Consider the following 17,256-nt stretch of genomic DNA (forward strand, 5'->3'; position numbering starts at 1 on the left):
TCCTTGGGCTTGGCCGCACTGCAGCAGCCCCGGCCTCCCGGCCAGGCTTGGCCACATACGCCGTAAGGACTTGTGCAAACGGAGAGCTGGCCATGTGAGAAAAGTGATAGACGGTGTGAGGTGGACAATTTGAAGGGGCAGGGGGAACGGAGATGGGATTCAAAAGTGATGCTCCTTCAATACACAGTTGGGTTTCAGTTGTTATAAAAGCTAAAGCAAGCAGAGCTTAGTGGCAGAGAAACAGTAGCATGGCAAAGTAAGTCGAGGCTCACTCAAGGGTACCCAGAACTCTCCGCGAGCAAGAAGCATCGCTTCATGGAGAAAATTAGGCAAAGCAAGGAGATGTTCACGCAGGCAGAAAGGAAAGAGACCCAGGTAAGCGCTAGAAGATAGGCAAGAATGAAAGTACAGTATGAAGGACCGGGTGGGAAAAAATAAGCTAGAAGACAAAAGCATATTTGCGGAGGAAATGTGCAATGTGGGACAGAAAATATGCAATGTGGGACAGAGCTAGAGGAGAACAAGAGTGGGACAGGGTGAGCAGCTGCTCCAGAGCGAGCACCGGAGCTCGCAGGCTCAGCCTGACCCAGCAGCACCTTGAGCGGCTCTCGTGCGCGGCGCCCAGCCCAGCTGGATGCTGTCACAGGCGAGGGGCAGTGGCTGTTGCTCCATGATGCCTGAAGGAGTTCATTTTCCAGACTTGCACGTGCTGCTCTTCGCAGCTTTGGGGCTCAAGCGGTGTGAGAGATACAAAGCTCGGTTATAACCGCTTCGTGTTTGTAAAGCGTTTGAGTGGGGGGGTGCTGCTAACCAGCCGCTAGCGGCGGTCTTAAAAAGGCTCTTTTTAGAGCCCTTCTTTTGCCAAATCACTGCCCCGCGGGAATAAAGGAGCCCGCGAGGGACCCAGCTGCTTCCCCCTGCAGTAGCGTGTCGTTCCACCGGGCGGAGAGAGGCCAGCGCAGCCCGGCCCGGGCTCCGCCGCGCTCCGGGCTCCGCCGCGCTCCGGGCTCCGCCGCGCTCCGGGCTCCGCCGCGCTCCGGGCTCCGCCGCGCTCCGGGCTCCGCCGCGCTCCGGGCTCCGCCGCGCTCCGGGCTCCGCCGCGCTCCGCTCCGCGCCCCGCAGCACCACCTAGTGCCGCCCGGCCCGGCCGCCGCCCGCGGGCGGGCCACACCGCGGGCCGGGCGCGGGCCTTGGATTTCCTCCACCAGTTCTGTGATAAGTAACACGTATTGATTAAAACCGATGCCCCCGTTTTGATGAGCAGCAACGACTGAAGTGGAAGTAGCAGAATAGGCCTGCGGTGTCTGCACCGCGGGGTGTGTGTTGTAACGTGTCGTACAGGCGGTTTCTCTTTTGTTTTTCTTTTATTCAAAGAAAAAAAGGAACCCCAGGTGTCTGTATCACTAGAATACTTTAGTGCGCAAAGACAGCATCGGACAGTACCTGGCCTAACTCTGGGCCTGCCCTCGTTTTTAACGGCTCTATCATAATGTGACATCTAGTAGCAAAAAACCCCCCCAACAATCCAAATATAAAATTTTTGTACAAATATATTTTTCTTTATAGTACATAATCACTCTTAAAATACATCATTTCCTTAGTAAATGTTTGCAACAATATTAAAATAAATAAAACATCCTAGAGAAAGTTCAGTTTCATCATAAAACTGCAAACCAGAAGAGTATAAAAATTAATTTCGGTATTAAAGTCTACTTCAGAGAGGTTTCCTCTGTGTTTGTTTTTTTTTTAGGCCAGAGTAAAAAGCACGTAAAGGTGCCGGACCTATGCGGACTATCGGAGTTCCACTGCCAGGAGTCCTACCTTTCACTAGATACTGATGGCAGCCCGCGCTCATCCCGCTGCGAGCGTGCGCAGGGTCAGGCTGACAGTCTCCTAGCCTGTAAGAGGAAATACCAACTCTCCCTTAACCGTGGGGACGTGACAGATGTTGACTGGCTTGCCAGCCGGTATCCTCTCCTCCTTCATTCTCACCTATGCACGCGGAGCGGTGCGCTGTTATGAAATGGCATTTGGCCTTTTCTGCTAAGTTGAAATTACAGTTGCTGCATGAAAAAAAAGAGGAGGAAGTTTTCTGTGCACCTTGCTGATATTGTCCCTTAATTCGTTTGCAGGAAGTGAATCCAAAGAAGCTTTTTACATTCTGATTCTTCTATTTTCCACCCCGGTTTGATTATTTTTCTCACATTCTTCCTGCTGTCTGGACCTCTCACCCCAGCAAGAACATTTCTAAGAAAGAGTTTTCGGAAATGATTATGTCAGGCAAAGCAGGTTACTTCTGCTTGCCATCTCGTCTGTACCGAATTAGAGCAGCTTTTCAAAGGAAGTCTGGTTTTACCGTTACAAGTGGCAAAACTTCGAAGAACGTACTAACTTGCACACAATTAACTATTGAAGGGAAGTAATTCCCAAATGCACGTGCAGTCGCTGCAGTGAACACCTCCTGCAAGGTTCAATTTGTGCGTGGCTCCCGCAGGTTCAGAAGCGCCGGTCCTGTCATCGTGGGGCACTGCTGACGATTCTCTCCACAAAGAGGGTGCCCACGCCACGTCTCACAGCCTCGTCTCCTGCACTTCTTCCTCCGTCTCCTCTTGCAAGGCAGTGATTTTGGGTCTAGGTTTGCGTTTGCTGGAGTTTCTGTGGTGTACCGGGAGCAGCTTAAGGCGATCGGCATGGCTGATGGCTTGCCTGAAGGAGCTCTTTTCGTTCAGCAGCTTCTGAATGGATTCATACTGCCGCAATTTATTGTCCTCGATTACCTGAAGAGACATATCGCCCCGTTAGATGGGCAATGGTGGTGCTGACAGAATTCAGTTAACACAACTAATGGAGCAAGGAAGAGACATGAAGACATAAGAGAGATCTTCTTCTAACAGGAAAAGCCCAGTTTACAGTTTGCAATTTCTATTTACAACCATAAAAACAGATACTGAAATTTTAACGTGGAAAAGGTGCCTATCGCTCAAGTTACAAAATGCCATTGGCCTTGCTGGTTTCTCCTTGCAACTTGATTTTTACCTCTGAGATTGGTTGTTGAAGTCTCCAGGTACCATGGCATTTCCCCGGCACTGCCAAATTGCCAGGTTAAGAAAGCGTTAACTGCAGAAAACAGAGTTATATCGCAAGCGGAGGGAGAAGGCTGCCAGCAAGGTGCCAGGCCTTCTTTGCTTTCTTCTCACCAAACAAGGAAGCGCTGCCGGCCTGTGTTTGAAGGAGACAACAGGTTTGCCCTGTATGGCTGTGCCAGCCTCCCGTCAGGCAGCAGACGGGGAAAAACCAGGCTCCTGCGCTCACACTGCAGTGCCAGCACATCTCAGGTGAGGGCACAGGTCCGACAGGAAAGAGCTTTTAGCAGCTCTGTTGCTAAAATGCTGTTCAGACAGTGGGAAACCTGCTCCGGGCAGAGGCTGCGTGCCTTGATTAAATGAGAAAGCAATATTCAAGTGGCTTGATGAGAGAAATCAGTGATTCTGACCATCAGATGTTTCCTCAGGAAACCCCTCTGCCCCACGGAGCCTCCCATTGCTCAAGAGCAATGTTTCTGCATTAGCAATGGTAAAGCTCTGTGAGACGCTGGCATTTTTCTGGAGCTCCTGAGCCAATCGGCAATATAAGGCACCTGGATCAGCAGCTGGGTCACCTACACAACTGTCCTTCTGGTTGAAAGAAGGAATCCTGCTCTTCCATAATGTGACCCAGCTCATCTGAACACAGGTGTCTATGACAGCTCATGTGAAAGAGCAAACAGGAGCCTGCTGCTCTTCTGCAGGTGACTAGGTTGCTCAACTGCCCTGCATGGCCCCCATCAATCCAGCCCACTTCATCAATTCTGCCTGGTGTGTTTTGCACATTCATCAAATGAAATGAAACAACAGTACGTGAGACTACGAGAAATGCTCACCAAAAATCGCTGGCACTCCAGCATCGCCTCCAGCCTGTGTTCGGAGAGTATCACCGTGCAGTTGGCAAACGCATGCTTCAGAGTCTTCCTGATCACTTGGGAAGTTCTGAAAGGCAAACAAGCATCAGTGCTTAGACTGCAATGTACATGCCAGCATAGCTCACAACTTTATTGATGGTATGTAATAGTCTAGCTGCGTGTTGTAAAGCTCACGTGCATGGACACCAACACTCTGCAGCGTCTCAGTGTGCCGCATTTCTGCTGTGAAAGCGCCTGTCAGCCGTCAAGTTAAGGTTGTAACCAGGCTTCCCTGATCCCCCGTGCAGAATTACTAACACACATTACTGAAATCAGGTTTAGTAACGGACCGGACAAGTTACAGAAGGTCTCTTTCGGTGGTGCTGCCTCACTGATTTTCTTATTTCATATTAGAAGATAGAACAAACGATCAAAACGTACACAGGGTCCAGGTGAGCACTTGGTTCATCGAGCAGCAAGATTTTAGCTTTGCTGAGAACTGACCGGGCAAGGCACATCAGCTGTTTGTGGCCGTGACTGAGGACGCAGCCTCCATCCACAAGAACGAAATCAAGCTGGCCTGGAAATTGCTCAATTACAGACTTCAGCCCAACCTGCCGGAAAGAAAAAGGAGAGGAAAAATCAGTGAGGTACAGTTACTGCTGACTGTGGGTACGGCAATCAGTGCCTTTAATTTCCTTGCCTTTCATTTCTGACAGCGAAGAGAAAATATAAATTGATAAAAAGGAGCATCTGTCCTATAAAGACTACAAGCTAGTAGCTTGATGATGTGAAAAGCACTGAAATATTTGACTCTTACAACACGCTAGGATTTATGTTGGGAAGCTGAGAGTTAATGGTTCATTTGTTTGTCACATACAATGAGTTTTGGCATTTTGACCAAAACATTCTGAGTTAGCAGGCTAGAGAAAGCAATATATTTGAAACTTTTTATCCAGCAGTGATGTACGTCCTCGGAGATGTCAAGGAAAGTGATTTTTGAAAAGAAACCAGGCCTCTTTGGTTACTAGGAGGGTAAAAAGAAACGACCAAAATTCACATGCTACATTACAGCAACAGAGAAAATAACCCAGGTCACCACGGCCGTTGTCTCTATGGCTCTAAGAGCGTTTCCATCTGCTCCTTTTGCTGCCCCAAAGGTCTTGTGCACTTTGTCCATACTAACGGTGTCACGGGCTTCCCTCTAGCACTGCTGACAAAATGTTTAGAGGGGTGCCCGTGCCAAGTGAAGCTGCTTCACTTGGACCAGAAACCAGAATCCAGGCCAGGAGATGTCTTCTGACTGTTTCTTCCAGCGCTTCTTTTTGCTCTCGTTGGGAGATGCATTTCGTACACCTCAAAGCAAAGCTTTGCATCTTCCACAGGTCCAAACCGACTGTGCTCCTTGGCCTAACCAGCAGCGTTTACAAAGAAATTTTTGTAAAAGATGAGAACTAGGAAACGTGTGAGTTGCATTGCTCCAAAAGACGTTATAAAAATGCGATGCAACCCGAGTGGTTTATGAAGAGCCCCCCTTGGATTTTGGAAATATTACTGATCTGCCATTCATTTTCATTCCAGGGCAAAAAAAATTGGAATTCCTCCTTTGTGTTTTCATTTTACATAGAAACCATATTAAACTGGGGTGTGTGGGTACGTCTGTTGAGTTTCTGAAGAGTTCATGGTTTTATTTATAAGCAAAATTAAGGCCACTGATTTGTTCCTCACTCCTCTTTTGAACACACATCGTGTCCTTTAATGAAATTTTGCACCTAATGGCTGCAAAAGGTGCTTTCTTCCTAAAACTGCACAAGGTCTCTCCGTGTACTTGTAGGGTCCAGACAGCTGACTGCAAGAGTAAAACCTGGCCTCAAAAGTTGATGCAAGTCTGACAGATTCAGGTGCTGAAATGTGGGGGCAATAAAAAGTGAAGCACCTGACATCTGTTCAGACAACACTTTGCTCTCTGCAGCTGATTGCGAGGAGCATAAAAAGCTGATGCTGATCTCAGCAGGATCCCCTAAATCCTCAGCAGCCAACGCGGGTCAGGGATAAGCTGACAGTTAACTTTCTTTCTGTGCCATGCTCCCGAAGTTACACTGACTCACTGTCGCTAACAAGCCAGATTTCAAGAGCATGAACTTTGTAAACAATCCAATCACCCCTACTAAAAAGTATTACAGCTCTTTTTCTTTTCTGTTTGCTTTGCTCTCTCACCTGTGCAATGAAAAACTCTGTATCACATATGGATTTGCCAAACTCCTTAATGATAAACACTTCAAAATATTTTTTTTTCACACCCTTGTAAATGAGGTTTAGCTCTTTAAAATCCCAGGCTCGATTCACACGTGCAGTGAAAACAATCCTCAAAAGCAGAAGCAGAGCTTGTCTTTTTCAAGAAAGGGGATGTTAATCCACACTCCATTTTTTCCCCAGCCTCAGAGAAGCAGAGAAGCACAGCACTGAGCACCCTGTTGCCTCTGCTAGGACCGACTGAAAAGCTCCTGTCACATCATTTAACCAAAAATGTCACGATGTTTTCATTGCACAGTAAATTACTCATAGGAAGTGTCTACTTTCCTCTTTTCCAAACATAGGGAAGAAATTAGATAAACCCAAAAGAGAGAGAGCAGAGACAGAGTAAACCTTCTGGATGGGAAAGGAGGAAGCTTTCGGGTTAAGTCCCACACTTGTAAGCATTTACTGATACTTGAGACTTGCTATGAACAAGGAAAATGGCACCAATTCATTACTGAGTCTGTATTAATTAGGTCATCCCTACCGTGGAAAGAGAAATCTGCTTTCTGGGCTGCAGCTCTTTCCCTCCCGTAACTCTCACCTGCCTTTTCTCCAGGCGTTACGTACACCTGTGCGACCTATTAAGCACTGTCAGAGCCAATAGGTGGCATCTGACAACCGTAATGCAGGGGGTTCAGCTCAACGTGGAAACAGAACTGTAAAAATCTGGCCCCTAATCTTGAAAAAAATTAAATGTTGCTAAAACCTCAACATAAAATTAGAAGAAAACCTTCAGGTTCATAAAATCTAATATTCCATGATTCTTATTTTCCATGGAAGAGGCTGCTGCCCGTGACACAAGCAGAACGTAAGCCTGAATGCGGTGTCAGAGTGCTCCTTCTCAGCTGGCTTTACATTGGCCTGAGAATCGCAATACCTGGAAAATACTTTGAGGAAAGACTTTTCTAAGCTGACTATAAATATTTCCTATTGCAGTAACACCAGCCTTATTTCTAGGAGAGGCCACAGACATTTTTCTTTTTTTTTTTCTGGCCTCCAAAATTTTTCATAGTAATTTTTACATATTTTGGTAGAAAAATGCCTTGCAGAGATTTCATATATTTGCCAAAGCATTACAATGAGAAAAGATGACAGGACATTTTGCTATATCAGCTTCCTCCACTTTTTTTCTCTCAGGGTCACCCAGCAGAGCCAAACATAAAACCTCACCTATGCCAAATCACTGCATGAGGAACCCAGACCGTGCCGTATGGAAGTTTATCTTTTTTCTTTTTAATCTCTGATAAAGGTGCCTTTTTATTAGGTAATAAGGAAACGTGGTTTATAGCATAGCATTATCTTTCCTCAGCACTTTTTTCCTAAGACTCTCTATAAATGTAACATATGACAATCATTTGGCCTACACTGCACTCTGCTGTAACCGCTTCACCAGAGGAATACAAGTAACACTGAACAGTTTTACCTCTTCTGCAACTTTCCATATTTCTTCATCATTCCACTGCCCGTAAGGATCCAAATTCATCCGAAAAGTTCCAGAAAATATGAACACTTTCTACGAGAAAAAAGATATACAGACACAGGTAGATAGATACCCTGAAACATTGTGTAAAGCATTGTAAATTTTAAAGCATACAGAGAAAGAATAACCTGCCGCCATTACCAGACAGAGCTTATTGCAGGTTATTAAAAATTTTGGAAAACTTTGTTCCAAAAAAAGTGATTTTAAAAATCCTTATGTTCAGTTTTTGGTAACTTTCTTAATAAAAACTTAACCAAACTTGTCTGAAAAACAGTAAAAATCACATTTCAGCAGTTGTCAGGCTAAAAGATTCCCTGTATTTCCATTTTGGAATAAGCCTTTTAAAAACTATTTTTGATTCTTTGTTATGTGAAACATATTCAAACAAAAAAAAGATCACTGACCCAAGGCGTGTGTTCCCACAGTTTTGTTTTGAGACAAAAAAACCTCCTGGATATTTGTCAGTATTCAGGGACAGTGTCCTAAGTTGGTTTTCATCAATGAATTTTTCTAATCAATTGTAGCCAAATATGTATTAGCATCATTCTGTTACTTGACATCTCACCATGTCCCAGCCCTACCTCAAAAGAGCGTTTTTTTTCTCTCTCTCTCACTGTCACGTCACTGAGATGTGACGCAGCACAACCTGATTCACGACTGTAGCAGCAACAACCCGCTCTCGTACGAGGCTTCCCTGACTGATGCTACGGCACGTGCTCTCTCCCTGCTCTGTCCTGCACCTCCCTTCTGTCACACGAGATGAAGAGGATGCACATTTCCCGGCACTGACAGCACATCCTTCTTGCACTGAAGTTTACTACTCAGTTCTGCTTTTCTCATCAGTTTAGGCAAGCAGATTTAAGCGAACATCCCTTAGATACAGGTTTTGTAGCTCGAAAAGCAATGACTCAGACAAAATTAAATATTTGTTTAATCTCTTTTTACATGGGGTGGGTGTGTCAGATTCTGGTGGAAATGAGGTTCTTCAAGGGACACTGAGGTTGCACAACATTTCTTATGAGATAAAACCAAGCTGTTGCTTTCTATGCTGTGAGGTACACCTGCTGCTTGTAGCAGGGAGAACTTGCTCTCAAAGAATCTAAGAAGTGCCTTGTTGAGAAATATTACCATTTGCTTGCTCTTTTCTTGTACATACGGAACAAATACCAAGAGGGAAAATTTGAGACAATTATTTTCTTCTCTTTTGTCTTCCTAAAGAAAATATTTATTTAGAGAAAACCGTGTTGAAATGCCAGTGATTCACAGCCACATAATTTTTGGAGTCTTGGTAGTCAAACGCTACCAAAAGCAGTGAAGGGCTAGCTGTACCAGCAGAAAATGGCTGAGAGAATACGCTTAGCAAGTACTTTCCCAGAGTTTGGTCAGTCTACCACAATTTCCATCTGACCTAACCTGGGAAATTGGCATTCTTTCATCAGATTTCAAAGTGATTTATACACACATTTACATGAATCATTTAATTATGGTTAATTAAAAGTTTAAACGTGGCAGAGGAAAATAAATTACATTAATTAATTTGCTTAATTATGTAACCCGTTGCCAATAACTTATTTGGTGTAAGAGAGAAGGAAGTACCTGACTCAAGAGACCAGAGGAGAAAAGCAGCTGCACCGTGGTGCCCTGCAGTCAGTGGGGTGGATTTAAGTGCAATGATACCTTCACCGCGCTGCCAGCAACACACCGACCGAGCTGCGGCGGCGGCGGCAGCACACACAGCCAAAAGTCATTGAAGCACTTTTGGTAGAGACCAGGGGAAAGCGTAGACTCTTTCCTTTATAATCATGATTGTAAATAACAACGAATGCTTCGGTGAAGTGCAGCGCAGCCCTTTTCCCATGCCCTGCACTGGTTAGGTGGCGTGAGCGGGGCGACGTATTTGCAGCAGGATTAGATTCCTCTGAGTAGTGGGTGCGGTGCAAATAATAACGCTGTGGAAAGTGTCAGACATGGGTTTGTTCACACTTTGAGCGCCATACATTTAACTAATGGAATAGGTATTTTCATTTCTCAGTGGTAAATAATAGTTAACTGAACAAACCAGTTTTAAAGAAGATAGGGCTGAATAACATTCCTGCTGAAGTGCAGCAGGCAGAGAAATAAAGAGAACTACTTTCTTCAGAAACTGCTGTTATTCCTAATAACTGTGCTTTCAAGAAGCAGGGCACTAAAAGCAAGCTATTCCCAAAAGTACTTTTTTTTTTCCACAAGGTAAATATTTCATTGTCCTGAATTCTGGTACTTCTCTCTCCATTTCAACACCTCCTTCCTCCCAGCTCATTAGAAACCACATAGGGTTCACTTGAGTAAATATGAGTCACATGAGCAGTTTAGAGTCCACTTGAAAAAAAGAAGCAGAAAAAAAAACCCCAGAAATTCTTAAAAGCTAGAAGTCTAAAGTGAAAAACACCAAAAGTGAATCCCATGGACTTATGTGTTTTTTATAAATATGGAAGAAGTAGAAATAAGGAGAGCGTTGGAAGGGGAATGAAAGGCTGGGGAGACTGGCAGCAAATCTGGAACCGTTTCCTTCTCGGTCACTTGTTCAAATTACCCAGGGTGATAATGGGTGTGATCATACAACAAATAGTTTCTCAGACCTGACATCCACCCAGAAGCAAAACACTCAGGAATATAAATATGGTCATATTTATGTTCTGACCACCCCAAATATTGTAAATCAATCCTTCTGAAGGGCATTAATCCCCCTCAGCAGCTAGAGCCTCTGCGTATAGGTTACGGTGTGGGATACACCCAGCTTGTGGCGATAAGCTTCCCAAGTGATTTAAGTGTTATGTGGAGAACCAAGACCCTGGAGTACCTAAGCAAACGCCTACAGAAGAGTAAAGGATCAGTTGACAAGAGGCTGCTAAGGAGTGAGAGTATCCTGGCTTTGAGAAGCTGCTGTTGCAACGAAAGACAACCCATGTGCAGGTCCTCAGTGAGACCCGTGGACCCTTGCTCTCGTACACCCCAGGGCTGGAGAACAAATGCAACATCAGCTGGGACCAGACACCAGCTCCCCGCACAGAGAAGTTAGAATAACAACAATATGACCTCCATGTAGCCTCCTCCACTTCGTATATATTATGGCAACAATATCAACATGAAAGAAAATCAAATTGCTATGTGAATGCTTTAGTATTAGGTGCAGAGTTAGAGGCTTTGTTTTCCTAAGTGTCCTTTAGGGACTTTATATTTTATACAGACAAGAATAAGAGCATGGGAGCAACGAAGACCTTCTGCAAGTTTTTTGGGACCAGTTCTGTAACGTTCTCCCCTGAAGATGCTAAAACTTCTGCCTCCCATAGAGCTTACTCATAAACACAAGTGCTGTGCTCCTGGCAACACTGAACCCATGATGCAGAAAACAACTTATATACTGCCTGAAATGAGCATGTGGGGTTGTTAATTAATGTCCCCGGGTGCTCTGTGCATGGGTCTGGTGCAGCAGATGCTCCCCAGTGATGCTGACTTGTCTCGATGACCTGCAGGAACCCAGGCTCTGCGGGACCCTCTGTGGGACCACCTCTGGGGAGCGGCGCTGCTCAGCAGGCTGCACCGTGCAGGAGTGCCCTGGCACGCTGCAAAACAGCCACCCCCGCGACCTCCAAAAGTGAACAGCCCTGAAAGGTATGAGAAGCAATGAAACAGTACTGGAGAGAGGCAGGCAGAGAGACAGACAGATATCATGAACAAAGTGAGATAGCTACTGAAAAATTTGAACTACAAAGATAAAAGTTGTGAAATTTCACTTCTTAAGTAAAACAAAGGAGCAAAAGTGATTTTTTTTTTTTTTGTCAGCTAGCAGTCCCACAAACTGTAGTAATCTTGTTCTCCATGCTAAGCTTGCTTTAACTCTATATGGAGTATTTACACATAGAAAACAGTGTGAGATCCACCAGGATGCAGTGGAATAACATTCAAGAAGACACCAGAAGTCATCCCCTTCCTTTGAGCTAGCAGCACCTTACGGGTCTCAGGTTTCTCCTCATTTATTTTAATGCAAAATTGGCTGCAGGTCCCCTGTTCTCCATTCAAAGCCAAATTTCTGAAGGCATTTTCTCAATTTGACTCCATTAAATACTTCAGGATGCAACCTGCATGAGGACCTGTACGCAGAAGAGCTTCAGTGTGTTGAAACCAGATGCAGCTGGATGTCCTCACCCTGGAAATGTGGTGGGGAAACTCGCGCAGAAGAAGCATCAGAAAGGAGTGCCCAGAAAGAAGGGATGATGGGCTGTGATTCTACTTCAAACAGCCTGTTATGGCTGGAGTAATTGCTTTGCATGAGAATGAAAAACATCCTGTAGGAGCAGCACTGTGGTCAGGCTGTGTTTCAGCAGCGCCAGCATGTGAGGAGCTACAGGAAGGAACTTCCTTGTGGGTGCTCCAGGAACCGTGTTTTATATGATTTACTCCTTACTGCCACTGCAATGCGCTGACAGCTGGATTTGAGATACTGAAAGAAACAGGTTTTGCCTTTGCTCCGGTTCAGCGTGATCCCTGACCACCCTGCAGGCTGTTCCAGCATCGCCTGCATGGAGCAGACGGCAGTGTGTTAGGACGCTGTGTGTGCTATGCAGACACGCATCAATGAGGTTCCCACAGAGGAAAAGCACTTCTTCTAAACTGGCACGTTTACGGATAAGGAAGAGAAGGAGAGTGTTGGAAAGTTTTCACGAGGAAGCATGCCTCAGGTAGAGCTCCGTTCTCCTTTTGTTAGCGAAGCCTCTCCTGGAGACGGCGAATATCCATGTGTTGCTGTAGGCCAGCCTCCCGGGAAAGGAAAGGCAACTTTTTTTTCCCCCCATTCTGAAGCCGTAGGTGAACAGCGAAGAACAAAAGGCTCCCTTTGTTCTGCCGGGAAAGGCAGGGTGGCATATGCAATTTCTCTTCCCTGCTGGGAAAGTGCTGGTGAAAACTTCATTTCGTTCTGAATGTGGGAACTTTTGAGGCGTAATGTGCAGTTCTTTGACAAGGCTTTGGGACAGGAGCTGCAGCTGAAGCATGCAAAAAGGCTGGCAACTCACGTGACCTTCCAGAGAATGGAGGGCTGGGATTTTTTGGCATTGATCCATGTATCAGGGACTTCCAAACTGAACTAAATAGGTAATTTTAACAATGAACTAACAATGCACCTCACTAGCAGAAGGGCAAGTTACACTGCTCGTGTAACAAATGTCTCTCACATTTTGCTGTTGGCTGCAGAATGATGTTTTCTATACCATTAGTGACTCTATAGTGAGTACTCAGCTATGAGAGTTCTTAATCATATTTTTCACTGGGACAAGGAGGCTACTTGTTACCAAGCATTCAGTTTTCTCCTCAGCCCATGCGTTCCCAGGGACAGCTGGAGATGGAAAGCAGAAACCACATCCCAAAGGAAATGGCAACCACATCCCAAAGGAAGAAAGGGCTGAGAGCAAAAGGATGACTATGGGAGAGATAGGGAAGGCCCTTCCAATACAGAAAATTATACTTGGCTGTATAGCTATATCAGGAAAATTTCCCAATGGAGACATAGCTTATACTAGTAAAAGCATCCTTCATCCTATACAGCCATCCTTTGGAGGACAGCTGTATAGCATACCTGTCCTCCAAACTAAATAGATGCAGCTGCATTTGCAGTTCACTGCACAGCTGCCTCGATCTGAAGGGGTGACATTTTTCATGCTTGCAACCAACAACCATGCTGCAGAACTGAACCAGCAATAATAAAGAAATAAAAGTCTACGGGAATAGATAGACGTGAAAACGTTGAAGAGAGGACAGAAAGGGTGATGACAGCTATCAAAGGGCAGCTTGCCGAGCAAGCCTCAGCTCAGCAGGCAGCGTGTGACCAACCAGGCTGTCAGTAGAGCTCAGGCAAGAAACAAATCCAACCAGTGGACTCACCACCGCTCTCCTGGTTCTGTTTTGTTGGGGGCGTAACTTGGCAGTGAAGAAAGGGTCTGTTCTGGCAAGGTCAAAGTGCTAAAAAATTGCTTCCTTTGAGGAAATTTCAAAGCATGATTGTGGAAATGCACAGAGAGGAAAGAGTTGTGCCTTCTTTGCATGCCTACTTTAAATAAATGCCACTCAGGCTACTCTGGGATAACATTTTTGAAAGGGAAACTATCACAACTCAAAACTGAACAAATTAAATTTTGAGACCCTCTTGTGTTTGCAAAATCAAAACCATTGTGTTTCCAGCATGAGCATTTCAGCATCTTTTAACAGCTACCAGAGCCAAGACACTGCCATCAGGAACAGCTCGGTCAGAGTTAAATCCCACCTCCATGACATTGAAATAGATCAGGAGTGACTATAGCGACTGAGTGACAGTCATATTAGTGACTTCACTACAATTAGTTTGGTTTCTTGTGTTGTGGTAGAAAGCAGAATTTAGCCTACATACCCAGCGGAGGGTGAAAGTGAGGACAGAACTCTGCTATGTTGGTTATGGAAAAGAAACCCACTATTTTTAAAATGTAAACCTGACAGCATATTTTTCAGTTAAATCGGCTGGCTGTTCCAGAGTCTCTCCAACTATTTTAAAGTATCTCATGTAGTCAGTGCACAACAGCATTATACCACATATATGTTCACTGCAGCTCACCAGCTTTCTAAGACAGTAACCACTTTTCTAAGACAGTAGACTATCTGGGAACAAACCAATATGCACAGAAAGCAGCTGTCAACTCCTTTACGGTGGGGATGGGATGAAGGGAATAGCACATTAAGGGTTTGACAACTGACAGTCAAAAGGAGATCCTTGGTCACCCTGGCTGGTCCACTCCTTGACACCCAAGGAGTGGGCCAACCAGGGTGACCAAGGATCAAACCATACTTATCAGTCTCTGGGGCTAGTAGCCACCCCTCAAGTATGGATAAAGGCGGGGCAGACTGATCTGCAACTGGTGTCCCTCTGCCTCCCGATACCACAAGTGACTCATTGGTAAGATTGTGGTCAACCGTTACTTGACTTATTCTGCCACACTCACAAGATTTCCAAAGGAATGAATTGTTATGAAAAAGACTGTGTATGTTTAGTAGCCGAAGAGCTATCCAGTGTATAGCTTTCAAAGAAGAGAAGGCCAATACATGCTACTCCTGTGTCAGTGTTGTTGGAAAGAACTGACAGCTTTCAACAACAAAAAAACAAAACATGGCATTAAAATTATGCAGTTCATTCCACCAGTTTTCATTCCTACCTTTACAGTGAGCGATCACTTTTTAGCGTTACTGCATGCAGCCAATAATGTTCATTTTTGAGACAGATAAACCAGAGCTGTAACTAACGTAGGACACTGATCCAGTGGCGAGGACATTGGCAAGGGACTCAGAAGCCCTAGGTTTAATTGTTTGCTCCTCCTTAGACTAATTTTCTTGTTCCAGTTATTTGAGAGTATTAGGGTGCCTAAACCCATGTGAGGAGCTGCTTCCTTTTTCATCTCTGAAATGGTATTACTTCCCATATGCCAGGACTGCTGCAAGCATAAATAACATGTGCACCCATATACATGCACCATGACACGGTAGTGAGAGGTGACAGCTAAAAAAGTGATGAGTCCAAGCTGGGGATCAGCTAGTGATCTAGTAAAATATGAGAAAAGTACTAATTCTGCTACCGGCCTGTCAGGGAAAATGGGCAATGTATAGTATCTATATGATAACCATAATATCTGATGTAGGGCTTTAGAAAGCAGTAGCTGAGAACACCACTGATTGTATTTTTTTCTTCAGGTGGCGCTATCTTATTTTGAATCAACATGCAAACTGTTTCAGAGGTGCAGGGACAAGCAGGCTACGAACACTTCTGTTTGAGTGTGCTGTACCTTCCCATTTCTAGAAGAGTTCTTGTGTGAGTGGCAAACAAACCCTCAAAAAGTAGTTTGCTGCGAATCATTGCATCCATCCATCCATCCCACTCCCCTTTTCACAAAATCTTTGTGTTTTGTTTCTGTTTCTCAGCGTAAAGCAACTAACAGCTTGAAGGTAACTGCGCATACGGATATAGAACCAATGAAAATAAAGGCACACAAATATACAATAATCTCATTACCTGAGGAATCACTCCAAATGCCTTTCTCCATTGCTGCACGCTGACTGTGCTCCAGGAGACTCCATCAATCTGGATATCCCCTTCTGTATTCAGCAGTCTTAAAAATGCAAAAAGTAAAGTGCTTTTTCCTGAACCAGTTCTTCCTAAAAGGCCCACCTGCAATGCAAATCATAAAAGCAAACACTTAATCCTGCTCACATATTAACCACAGACCAAGGCAGAAACACTTAGAGATCTCAGCAGTGGAGAACAATCCAAATGGATCTGAATGGGATTGTAAATGTCACTCATTTGGGAATGATAAAAGCCTACAGCAAGGGCTGAACAAACCACTGGGCCAGACTCTTCTTTGTTTTGTTAGAATTAACTAAGATGAAAAATCTGTTAGTTTACTCTTAGCTGAAGAACAGAAATCTGCTTATACATTATCTTGTACTGACTAGTCCAGCTCTTTGTGCCTTTCCCCTTTCTTTTGCTCTAAAGCCCTCTTCAGCAAAACCCCATCCAGCAGACAAAAACCAAGTAGGGAGTCCACTTGAATCACACCACTAAGCTACTCATTTCCATATAATTGAAAATAGAGGGCCTAACTCTGATCAGATCATGAATTTGTATTGAATTTGGGCCTGAGGCAGTGGTCACAGCACACACCATGCCGTTGCCCACCCCCAAGCAGCAATGCAAGTCCTCAACCTGCCCAGCTGGTGCTGCCTTTCCTTACCTCTTAGGTGGGAAGAAACATAATACACGGGGTTTTTTTTAAATGTTGTGTTTCCCTTGTGGGATTGCACCAACCTATTGCTGGAACGAGCAGTATCTGCAGTAACCACCAGCAAATGCTGAGATACTGCCTTTTCCAACAGCTGGGTTTTACACAGCTAATGATGCCCTGTCTGAGTGTGGGCTGCTTTTGTAGGGTGACAATATACATGTAAAGGTGAAGAAGGGGATTCTTCCTGCTGCCTGGCATCCTTCCCGTAACAGTGCCTCAGGCCTCTGAATCAGATGAGCAGTCTGCGCTGTGTTGCACTGACCCAGTCTGTTGACTGGGCAGATTTGTAATTGAATCTACAAAAAGGGCGTGAGGGAAGACCCAGGGAACTACAGACCTGTTAGTCTAAACTCAGTTCCTGGAAAAATTATGGAGAAGATCATACTGTGTACTATTGAAAGACATTTAAAGAATAATGCAATCATCAGGCACAGTCAACATGGGTTCACAAAGGGAAAGTCCTGTTTAACTAATTTGATATCCTTCTGTGGTAAGGTCACCCGCCTACTGGATGAAGGGAAGGCGGTGGATGCAGTTTTTCTGCATTTTAGTAAGGCTTTTGATACTGTCCCTCACAGCATCCTTCTGGACAAGTTGTCCAGCTGTGGGATGAGTGGGTTCACGGTGCACTGGGTGAAGAACGGGGCTGAAGGGCAGGGCTCAAAGGGTTGTAAGTGAATGGGGCTACATCTGGCTGGTGACAG

The 17,256-nt window shown here is 44.9% G+C and overlaps 1 protein-coding gene across 1 annotated transcript in view; it reads right to left on the bottom strand.

Annotated features, from left to right (window-relative positions):
• Positions 1 to 1,982: 1,982 nt before the first annotated feature.
• Positions 1,983 to 17,256, bottom strand: part of CFTR (CF transmembrane conductance regulator) — a 93,841-nt gene continuing 78,567 nt past the window's right edge. The window contains exons 23-27 of the mRNA XM_076328642.1: positions 15,781 to 15,936; positions 7,659 to 7,748; positions 4,379 to 4,551; positions 3,920 to 4,025; positions 1,983 to 2,777 (exon numbers count right to left, since the gene is read on the bottom strand). Of these exons, the coding sequence (XP_076184757.1) occupies positions 2,571 to 2,777; positions 3,920 to 4,025; positions 4,379 to 4,551; positions 7,659 to 7,748; positions 15,781 to 15,936 (732 nt within the window). The 3' untranslated portion in view covers positions 1,983 to 2,570. The remainder of the gene's footprint in view (positions 2,778 to 3,919; positions 4,026 to 4,378; positions 4,552 to 7,658; positions 7,749 to 15,780; positions 15,937 to 17,256) is intronic.

This window comes from Aptenodytes patagonicus, chromosome 1 (genome assembly GCF_965638725.1).
Source record: "Aptenodytes patagonicus chromosome 1, bAptPat1.pri.cur, whole genome shotgun sequence".
NCBI lineage: Eukaryota > Metazoa > Chordata > Aves > Sphenisciformes > Spheniscidae > Aptenodytes > Aptenodytes patagonicus.